At 35.7% G+C, this 11,945-nt stretch overlaps 1 protein-coding gene across 4 annotated transcripts in view; it reads left to right on the top strand.

Moving 5' to 3' along the window:
* The window catches only part of LOC107583758 (growth arrest-specific protein 7-like), a 57,874-nt gene that overhangs the window by 21,053 nt on the left and 24,876 nt on the right, over positions 1-11,945 (top strand). For all 4 annotated transcript variants that reach the window (XM_016270088.1, XM_016270073.1, XM_016270081.1 and 1 more), the window contains 2 exons: positions 4,803-4,892; positions 7,332-7,444. In XM_016270088.1, coding sequence (XP_016125574.1) covers positions 4,803-4,892; positions 7,332-7,444 — 203 coding nt within the window. The remainder of the gene's footprint in view (positions 1-4,802; positions 4,893-7,331; positions 7,445-11,945) is intronic.

The following is an 11,945-nucleotide window of genomic DNA, read 5'->3' as shown; positions in this document are numbered from 1 at the left end:
ACACAGGCAGACAGCGCTGGAAGCTGCTAATGCTCATCAGTAAATCAGTGGAAAATAAATAGAAATCATGATTCTGTCTGAGCTATGTATTTTAAAACGAACACTTAACTAGTTTAAATATAGCCTAACAGATGTGTAAACTGAAGACTATTTGAGCTTTATTAAAACTACTTTGCACTGATTTATTGTGTTGGTTACATTTTGTTCCTTTGTGCAGTGGCTCAGGAGATGAGTCTTTGAGTTTGTATAAACATCAACAAGCTGAAAAATAAAACCAAAGTTTTTTTTTTAGATAATGTAATCTTGTTAAAATTGATTTCATAAAATTGGTATCGAAAAAAGTATCGTTCAGGAACTGGTATCGAAGTCAAGGTATCGGTATCGATATCGAAAAATTTTGAACGATACCCAGCCCTATTTTATAAGATCCGTGACACATCTGGTCGAGAGAAAGTAGTACATCGGAATCTCTTGTTGCCAGTTAACTTTCTCCCTTTGCCCACATCTGAGTTTGATTTTGCTGTCAATGAAAGTGTTGGTAATGGTCCATCTTCCACACCTTCTCAGTGTGTTTGTGATCTGGCTTAATCCACACTGATGAATTGTTACATGCAGAGTCTCTGTCTGTCATTTCTCATGTAGCTGTATGTGATGATGACCCTGTTGCTGCTTGGGTCTCATCCCATTCTACTCAAACGGTTTCTGAGGCACGTGATGATTTATCTGTTGTCGACTTTGACAATGTAGCCAGTGCCTCTTCACCTACTGCTCCTGTTTCTAACAATTCACATGATCCTGTGGTTCACAGTGACTCCAACAATCACTATACTACCAGGTTTGGTTGGGTAATTCGACCTGTATGTAGACTAATTGAGTCAATGGTTCAACTTGAGACCTGACTTGGTATGGAGTCTGGATCACCTGTTATTCATGTTTAGGTCTGTGTATTGTATTGCACATTACACACATGCTAAAATAACAACAACTTACTGACACATAGTAAGAAATAGATTATAAAAAACTGAAACAGAAGTGGAAAGAGGAGAGATAAAAAGCGATACTTATGTCCTTTGCCTGTGTCCCTGCCCGGTGGAGTCGCACGGTAGAGTCGATGGTCTTTACACTCTTCACACGATGGTCTTTACACTCTTCACACGACCGCTTCCGCGGTAAACTAAGCTTCTTCTGAATTCGTTTAACAAAACTCAAATTGAATTCAGCTGGACACACTTTCCTGGTTATCCCAACAAATAGCCAAGCAAAGCACACGACACTGACAAGGTACGCGATACAGTACGAGACCAAACGCCATTTCAGCACTTTAATGATACAGTGTTATTTCATGTATTCTCTCATGTTCTTTTTAAGCGAAAGGTCTGAGTTATTCAAGGTGTAATGGGCACTTTGTGTATGCCTACAACATGTGTAGAGGTTTGGCCAACTTCTTTCATATTCAAGAAGAGTCGAACCGTCATCTGATGTCCGTCTGATTAATGCATAAAAAAAAAAAAAAAAAAACGCAGACTACACCGGTTACAAATGCACCCGGTGTGTAGATGTCTGCCCCCCCTGGAGCCCCACAAGTAGAGTTGATGTTTGATTAGTGTGAGATTTCACTCAAAGCCCATGTTTGAAATAACTGCGCCCTCAACCAAACCAGTTTACTGCACTATCAAGAGTATTAGCCCTCCCTGATGCAAAACCACTGCGGTGTACCAAATGGTGATTCAAGTTACAGTTTTGGTGGATGTGAACTGACCTTACATTAGCGCAGAGGGAGCTGGATTTTTAAGGATGTGGAGGGAGATGTATTTCAGCATGGACATAGGGTTTAATAAGCTCCTGATAAGGGTGGATCACCTCGCTGAGGAGTTATAAGGAGAGAAGATGGGCCTGAATCTGATGAATGGGCTCATTTTGTGGAGGATGAGAGTGAAGGATAAACAACAGGAATGATAGATGTGTAAGGGAAAGTCTAGCGGCCACGACAATCAAGAGCGATCTTCCAGGCATGAAATGAACAAAGTGACGAGGCACGAATGAGTAAATCAGCTCAAACGCCATCAGATTAGGAAGCATCTAGGGTGAGTGGATAGGGTCTTATCACTGTGCACATGCAAGGGTCATCTATCCAATGTCTTGATCGTAATTGTGTTTTTTGTGTGTGTCTTTGTGGTCAGGTTTGTACAATTTGCATTATGCCGTCTTGTCCATTTGTGCAAATTATGTAGATGTAAATAATGCTGATGGAGTCGAGGAGTTAACATTCAGAGGTGCTTTGGTGAGATGAGATAGAACGGTCATAATTCATCATGGATTGCCCTGGTAGTTCTCAACACATTTTTGTAACAAGGTTCGTAGTAAGGAAGGAAGTGAACAAGGTTGGAGTTTGAAGATTCGTGGATGTTTATTTAATAACTCAAAACTCTAACAAAAGTAGCTCTTCCAGTGCGTTCACACACTGCCAGTGGCACAAATTCAGTTCCTCAGGTTTTCTCTCCCTGGCCGAGCGATGCCCACGAGTCTCCGTTTCTCCCTCCACGTTCTCCAGTCAGCCTTTTAACTGGTCTCTCCAGGCCAATTACTGCAATTAGACACAGGTGTTCATCATTTTGCACTTGATTACTTACTCACCACTCATCTCCCGCCCCTCTCTCCCGCTGCAGACTTTGCTGAACCACGCCCCCCTCGCCACAATTTTCTTGGCATGTAATCAAAATTAGAATACACACACGCATATACAGTGTGTGTGTGTATGTATATATATATATATATATATATATATATATATATACACACACATACATATACATACACACACACGTATATTTTTTATAATGTAAATTTTTTTTACTGTCACTTGATCAAATTAATTGCTAAATACGCTACTAAATAATTGCTAAAGACTTGCTAATTAATTTATAATATAACTTGCTAACTAATTAACTATAAATTTACTTTATATAAATATATAAATTATTATTTTTAAATAAATAAAATGCTTTTTTGTATTAATGCATTTTATATTCTTTTTTGTTTGCACAACAATATTGATAATAATAAAAAAAATAATAATCTGCATATTTGTGCAATGATATTTGCAAACTTAGGCTGCTATTAGCTATTTTTGCAATGACATTTAATGTTCAGCTCTAACATATTTTAAATACAACAAGGTGAATGATCAATGCACAAAGCATGTTTGTAGTAATAATGTAAAAGTGTATACACAATTTCAATTACAATATGCCATTTATAAGGCACAAACAAGCTGAGTGATACTATCATAATTTACTTTATGTATTGAAATAATTTCTATATTAATTCCATGTTTACTGTAACAGTAATTATAGTGTGAACAATAAGTAAGGCTGCAACCACATATTAATACATGCAAAAAAAATTAATCCCTATGGTGGTGGTCCTCCAGTTTCTGTATGGTTACAACCCTGGGACTTTATGCTTAAGGTGGATTTCTTGAAAGTTCAGCAGTTACTTGATTAAATTAATAAAAAATATTTAAAAAATACAATAAAATTGTTCCGCCCCAACTGATTTTGAGAAAAATGAATGACATTAACATGTTAAATAGATGTTAATGAACTATCTTAATCATTAACATAATTTTGCAAAATATCTCGCTTACAAGAGGTTAAGACCAATTTGTTTACAGTGGTGTATTTGAGCATGAATAAGTGTGAGTGTGTGTGTGAAACCGCCATATAAAACTCAATAAGATTGCCTAATATGAGCTACTGATAATGAAAACTGCCCAAACATATACGTTTTATCTGTACAGTCTTTTTATTTAATGATGAAACATCTCAGAATAACAAACTTAGGAAATGAACTAAGGTCAATGTCATAGCAACAAGTCTGATTCAATGCTTGTATTTTTCAAGACTATTGGCTGATTTTGGGAACGAATGAAACTCCATTAACTAGCCACCCTAATGAGGCATTTTGTGTGTATGACAACCCGCCATGACACAATGTGAGATCCACCAATCAGAGAGATTCCTGAACCTTAAGTGATTTTTTTTATTATTGGTTAACATTAATGGAGAATATCTTATGCTCAGGCATTTGACAGTACACTTTAACCACATTGCAAAGACAACAGAAGCAATTATGAAATTAAAATGCACTCCGCTAATTTCAATTAATATGCATTTAAACTGTAATACTTTTTACTTAATTGCAGTTAACATGCTGTTAAGTGTCTGAAAATATTACATTTAGTTCACACTTAAGCGTATTATTTTAAAGTATATTATTTCTGTAGTAAGTACTCTTTATAAGTATGCTAAATTGTACTTTTTTTTTTACAAGGGTATGTGCTTACGGTTTTAAAAGAATGTGTAAAACTGTAGATTGCATTAATGAGCATTCATTCTTCACATGTACATTTACAGTATTTTTTGCAGTGTGCTGTTAAATGTACCTGTATGGAGAAAACTTGCATACTATGCACACTAAACATAGTGCATATTATCTTTATTATTATTATTATTTTTTTTAAATAGTAGGCTTTTAAAAATAGTTTGCCATTCTAAACATACCCTCTCTCTCTCTCTCTCTCTGTTCCTCCATCACCATATCCATCCTCAGGCTGTTATAGGTCACAGTCAATATGACCAGTCTTTGTCTTTTACATCGTGACCTTTCATTTGTCTCCCCTCTGAGACTAACACAAGCCATCTCTGTCTCACTCCTCTGAAAATAAAACCAATCTGACAAAACAGCGTTCACGCACACACACACACTGTGAACTGACCTTACTCGGTTTTATCTCACCTCAGATCAACTGCGTCACCTTCCCTGTGCCCGCGTCTGCGCTGGAGCAGCAGCTTCTCAAGCCCAATGAATGGAGCTACTGCGACTATTTCTGGGTGAGAGACAGAGAGAGAGAGAGAGAGAGAGAGAAAGAGGACCCTCATACCTGGTGGACCGCAGTGGCTGAGTACTGATACTATACTACAAGGAGTAGTATCGAAATGGGCCCATCTAATATCATTAGAAGGACAGAAAACAGCTCATTGTGAAAAACTTTGACAAACTTAGGATAGTGAATAAAACTGGACAATTGGCTTGGAAATAGCAACATGCATGGTTTAAATAGCAATGTAAAAACGGCAATCTCATATGATGACTGACAGACAGAAGTGATGTGAGGTAAAGAGATACAGACGTCTACTAAAGAAACCAAAATCATTTGCCCACACGTTGAAATTAAAGCTCCCAAAATGTTTTATTTACGTTTCAACCCAAGGAAGACCGAAATGTTTTATTTTTTTTATTACAGTATGCAGACATATTTCTTTGTTTTTGTTTTGACATGTTTATGACAGATGACATTTCACAGCAAGGCTATGAATCATTTACTTAATCAGATTTTATATATTTTTCATATTTTTTTGTTTTGTTACATATAGGCTAAACAAGATGAATTTGAGTAATATATTCTGTTTTTTCTTACCCTGTTTTTTATTTTATTTTATTATTTTAAGGATAAACCTAGCACAATTTAGATTTATTTATTTTGATTTTATTTCTTGTAGATTATTAATTAAATATTTGTTTACATTGTGACTAACATGATGCTGTTAGCATTAAGCTGTTGATATGATCAAAACTAGCATCACTATATTGTTTATACTCATAAGATTGAGATGTCAAGGAGAAATGTGCTCTTTTTAATATCAAAACATCTTCACACAAGAAAAATTTAATTGAGACTAGAAATTGTGCAAGATAACTAGCATCACTTTGTTGGTGCTTATACTTGCTGAATGAGATACATTAGAGATTTTGAGGAGAGATGTACTTGTGTTTTTCAAAGTAATCAGACTTTTCAAGTGCCGGACGATAAAACATGAAAAAAACAATCCCACAAACTTGCAATGATGGAGGGACCTGAGCCTAATAGCCTGGGCTAATAAACAACCACCAGAACAACTGCTCAGCAACATATGACTATTTAAGATTTATGACCGGTATATTTCCTCAAATCATCACCACTGACAGGTTTAAGAAAAATTTAATTTGAGCCCCACTCACAGACAGATGAGACAAAGACTTTAGGATGAGACAAAGAATGTGAAAATGAGATCCAGAAGGACATTTACAGTTAATCTGAGGCAGTCAGTGTGCATTCACTAGCAGAATCTACAGTGTTAGTTTAGTATCATTGAAATACTATTACTGTTTTTTATGAATATTTTGAACTAGTTATTATTTTTATATTATTCATTTTAAATGTAATTAATGCTTTATTAGTTTTGTTGTGTTTTTGTCATTATGATGATTTTTTAAAAATGTTTTATATTTAAAATTTTATTTCAGTTTTAGTTTTCAGTACATCAAATTAAACTAAATAAAAATGAGAAAGGTTATCTTGGAAACCAGCTAAAAATAAAGTCTAAGTTTTTTTATATTTCATTTTGTTTCAGTTAACCTTTCTTTCAAGTAACAAAAATGTTTTTCATAGTTTTTATTTGTTATTACTTTAACTAAAATTTATTTAAATTTTAGTGAAATAATTCACCCAAAAGTGAAAATGTGCTGACCCTCAGGCAATCCAAGATGTACTTTGCTTCTTCTTAGGAGCAGATGTAGAGAAATTTAGCATCACATTACTTGCTCACCAGTGGATCTCCTGCAGTGAACGGGTGCCATCAGAATGAGAGTCCAAACAGCTGATAAAAACATCACAATAATCCACAAACAATCCACACCACTCCAGTTCATCAATTAATGCCTTGTGATCCATCATCAAGACGTTTTTAACTTCAATCCATTCAATCCAGAAACAAACTCATCTTAATCTTTGATGGCCTGAGTGTGAGTACATTATCAGCAAATTTTCACTTTTATGATGCATGCACATATAAACAGGAGTATTTTGTTGGGAAGATTCTTCCTGGCTGTTTCTCAAGCCAAGCGTGAAAAGGTTAGGACACTTCTGTCATGTGTGGGATGGCACGTCAGTGGCCGTCACAACAGCAGACTCTTAAACCTCCATACACACACACACGGAAAAGCATATTTCATTAACATGTTGCATCCATACACTGCATCAGGAGCCCTCACATTACATTAGTCATTCCCTATACACACCCTTCACTGAAATGCACACTCACAGTTACACCCGCAAGGATGTACATCTCCCACACGCTCCGATTCATGCAAACCCACGCTGTGACTCATGCACACATGTGGCCTCTCTCACACACATCTGATCGTGCTAACGTGTTGTTGACAGTCTGGTGCTGATGAAGTGGTAGCATGCATGACACCGCGTGTGTGTAATGTCTCTCTGTCCTCTGCAGGCCGATAAGAGGGACCCTCAGGGGGCCACGGTGTCAGGGTTCGAGGTGCTGCTGCAGAAACAGCTGAAGGGGAAGCAGATGCAGAAAGAGATGGCAGAGTTCATCAGAGAAAGGTGGGCAAGTCTCTCTCTCATAATGACATGATTCTTACATAACACCTCACTCTCTGTTGCCTTTGAGTGTTATGTTTTATTTTTCACACTGAAAACTATTTTTCTTCATCATCAGTTTTTTCCAGTTAAAATATCTAAATATTCTTAACTGATAAACTCACAAATATAAAAAAAAAAAAAAAAGTGTAAAGTGATATGAACACACCTTTTCTTCTTACACTAACAACATTAAGAAAACTGATTATTATTATTATTATCCGTTTAGGCTCTTAAATGAATAGTTTGCCCCAAAATGAAAATTCTGTCATCATGTTGTTCCAAAGTCTTTCATTCATCTTCGAAATGCAAATTATTATATTTTTAATATTCTCTAATCTTTTGTCCATCTATTGAAAGTCTATGCAATCAACATTTTCAAGCTTCAAAAAGTTCATAAAGAGATCTTAAAAATATTCCATTTGAATTGAGTGATCAAATCCAAGTCTTCTGGAGAAATATAATCGCTTGATATGATGAACAGATTTAATATAAGCTTTTATCCACATACAAAAATTTATCAACGCACATACATAGAGCACATCAAAAATGGTAAATGTAAGTTCAAATGTGCTTATGTCATGCATAAGAATCAATGAGGTTGTTTTCACATCACACATGCACATTTGAGCTTATGTGCTTTATTGGTGCATTCAAATCATGTCAGAAAGATTGTAGTTACAAATTGAATGCACATGAACGTCACCACAAAGTTGTAATTACAAGTGGAAAACTTAACGAGTGGGAATTTTTCTGTGCTAAGGCTGTGTCATTGAGAAAACATGTTGAATGCATAGATGCAGCATCTGTATTAATGGTAAATTTGTTGAAATTAATGGATTGTGGTTTCCATTTTCAATAAAATGATATAAGTTCCATGTACAAAATATCATAGTATTCTACAACAATGATAGCATATACAGTGTAATGATTCTGGTTACAGAACCTTCATAAATTCATTACAAAAGCAAAAACACCCCAGATGCACATTCTTTGTTTTGTAGAATAGTGTTACAAAAATCTTGCTGAATTTTTTGTAGAAATGGTACATTGTCATCTTACACCGACTGAAGTGATTGGAATGCCCCTGACTTGTATACAACTTCCTAGCTTGATCAATGTTTACATGTGAATAAATGCCTGTAAGTTTACTTTTTCTTACCCCAAGATTTATTTTCAACTTTATGCCAGAAACAAGAAGAGACGTATGCAATAAGAAAAACAAATATAGCTGCAAGCAGCGATTACCGGGGTTCAAGCAGTTAAGGCATTTAAGCACATAAGGAAAAAGATTGTTAACATGGCTGTAACCACTTAAATCTATGATTAAAAATAGCATTTTGGGCAAAAGCAGGTAATTTACCAAAGAAATATGATGATTTTTAACAGTTATGACTGTTAAAGCGCCACCTATGGTCAGATCTCCATGAAACTTTGCATGCTTGTTAAGTGTCTTCTGTCACATGTTTTCATCAAGTTTCGTAAAGTTTGGAGTTTTTGTTTAGGCTTTATGGGTTTTGGGGTATATTTGACCACGCCCTTTTCTAAATGACCCTGTTAAAGGTAACCAAAGAACAAAATAACTTTTTTTTAATAATTATTGATCTAGAGAGTCCAGAGAATATTACTGCAGTGGTTTGATCGAGATTGAGCGAAAAACCTAGGACTAGTTCGCAAAAGTAGGTTTTCAACATATTTGTGAATAATTAATGAACGATTTGATTGACAGCAATGGTTCTTGAGGCAAAGTTGCTCGTTATGTGGAGATCTATCAAATGATATGCATATTGTGGGGATGACTGAAACACCACGTGATTACAGAGCCAAAAAAATGTCGTTAGCGCCAACTTGTGGCCGATTTCTTTCAAAATTCTTACAGACCTTTAGGGCCATAAGTCGAACATGCCCACTGAGTTTCGTCCCGATCGACCTCCGTTAACCTTGTGTTATAGGTGCTTAAATGTCTTTGGCCAATGGCGGCCATGTTTTTTTATATACGCAAATGCTCTCAGACACTTATGGCACACTGGACAAACACACTGCATACCAATTTTCAAGTCAATCGGACAAACGGTTGCAAAGTTATATTCGTTCTTATGTTTTTTCCATTTTATAGCGCCACCAAGTGGTAGAGCTGCGCAATTTTTTTATTTCACCAAATATTGAGCTCATACACATGTGTACCGAGTTTGGTGAAGATATCTCATTCCATTCAAGAGTTTTCTCCATTTTAGTAAAATTGTCCCCGCCTTTTTCATACATTTCGGCATCCCTTTGCGACCGAAAGGTCAACTTTTTTTTGATAATTATTCATAAACACTGTCCATAGAGTATTGCTGCACTGGTTTGGTTCTGATCGGGCGAAAAACCTTGGACTAGTTCGCAAAAGTAGCTTTTTTAAATAATCTTGAATATTTAATTAACAGTTTTATTGACAACATTGGTCCCAGAGGCAAAGTTGTTCAGCATGAGGAGATCTATCTTATGATATCAAGAATTAATGTATGTGTGAATATATGAACGTTTTGTGTACAGTTTAATTCTGTTATAATTGAAATATTGTGTTTTTGGATACTTTGTTTACTGTTATAGCGCATTTGGGTATTTTTGGCCACGCCCCTTCTCTAAATGACACCGTTAAAAAGTAAGTGAAGGACAAAATTCAACATTTTTTTGATAATTATTGATCTAGAGAGTCCAGAGAATTGTGCTGCAGTGGTTTGATCGAGATTGAGCAAATAACCTAGGACTAGTTCGCAAAAGTAGGTATTTAATTTAATAGAGAATATTTAATGAACGATTTGATTGACAGCAATGGTTCTAGAGGCAAAGTTACTCGATATGAGAAGATCTATCAAATGATATGCATATTGTGTTGATGTGTGAAAAATCGCGCAATATACAATCATTTACGCACTTGAAAATCGTAATTTCCAATTTCTTTCAAAATTCTTACAGACCTTTAGTTGCCTAGTTATAGCTGCCTAGTTATAGCTGAATTTATGTTTTTTCTGTCTTATAGCGCCCCCAAGTGGCAGAGCTGCGCAATTTTTTTTATTTGACCAAAGATTGAGCTCATACATATGTGTACCGAGTTTGGTGAAGATATCTCATTCCGTTCAAGAGTTATAGCTAAAATAACATTTGGCTAACGTTAGCATAGACGCTTTTTGGGGAACGGTTTCGCGCAACAATCGGAATGTAAACTTTTTTTTGATAATTATTGATATTCAATGTCCACCGAATATTTTTGCAGTGGTTTGGTTCCGATCAGGTGAAAAACCTAGGACTAGTTCGCAACAGTAAGTTTGGGATATAGGTCAATTTTAAAACCTTGGGTCAGCTTGTTCGGGCTGACCCAAGGATCGCAACGATGTAAAATTTTTGAGTCTACGACAATAGGTGCACGAGTTAGGGCCAAAAATGTCTGAAATTTTAGTTTTTTGCGCTGTAGTGCCACCTATTGGCCGATTGGGCTGAGACTTTGATAGGTTCTCCCCAAATTGAGCTCTATCATTTGGCCAAGTTTCAAGTCTCTAGGCCTTACGGTTTGGTGTGCACGATCAGTTTTACGGGAGAATAATAATAATAATAAAAAAAAAAAAATCCTAACAATTACAATAGGGTTTCAGCACTTCATGCTTGAACCCCTAATAATAATAAAAATCCTTACAATTACAATAGGGTTTCAGCACTGCATGCTTGAACCCCTAATAATAATAATAATAATAAAAATCCTTACAATTACAATAGGGTTTCAGCACTGCATGCTTGAACCCCTAATAATAATAATAATAATAAAAATCCTTACAATTACAATAGGGTTTCAGCACTGCGTGCTTGAACCCCTAATTATTTGTCAATGGATTAGGAAAAAAATAATTAGAAATGTTCTAAAAACAAGCCTAAATATGTTATGCAATTTTGCTGCTCATGTAAACTTGTATCTTGTATCAAATACTTTAGATTTTTAACTATTTATATCAAAATGTGTTTTTTTTTTGTTTTTTTTTACATATTAGGGCAAGCATTTGTGAAGGATTTTGTCAGACTCAATGTCAGAATCAAACTAAACTCACAGGGATTGATCAAACCAATCTTTCGGATTCCATCTGAAAGGATAGGAATGGATAAGAATCACAGGAACAGATAAACATTAAAAAATGTTCAGTGATGGTATCGGATGCTAATATGGTGATAAGGGTGCTTTCACACCTGGCTCATTGTTTCGGAACCTGGCACGTTTCCCCCCTTAGCTCGGTTCGTTTGGGCATATGTGAACACGGTAATCGCGCCCGGATCCACGCCAAAACAATAGTCCGAGATTGCCTGAACGAGGTGGTCTCGGCTCGATTGAAAACTAACTCTGGAGCAGTTCGGTTGTAGTAGAAAATAAGGGACAATCGTGGTTTTTCATAGAAAAAAAAGGAACACACACACAGGCCTATTATATATATATATATAT

This window comes from Sinocyclocheilus grahami, unplaced genomic scaffold (assembly GCF_001515645.1).
Source record: "Sinocyclocheilus grahami isolate Dianchi unplaced genomic scaffold, SAMN03320097.WGS_v1.1 scaffold5.1, whole genome shotgun sequence".
NCBI lineage: Eukaryota > Metazoa > Chordata > Actinopteri > Cypriniformes > Cyprinidae > Sinocyclocheilus > Sinocyclocheilus grahami.
The sequence above is the reverse complement of the archived record's forward strand: the minus strand, read 5'-3'. Positions and strand labels throughout refer to the sequence as shown.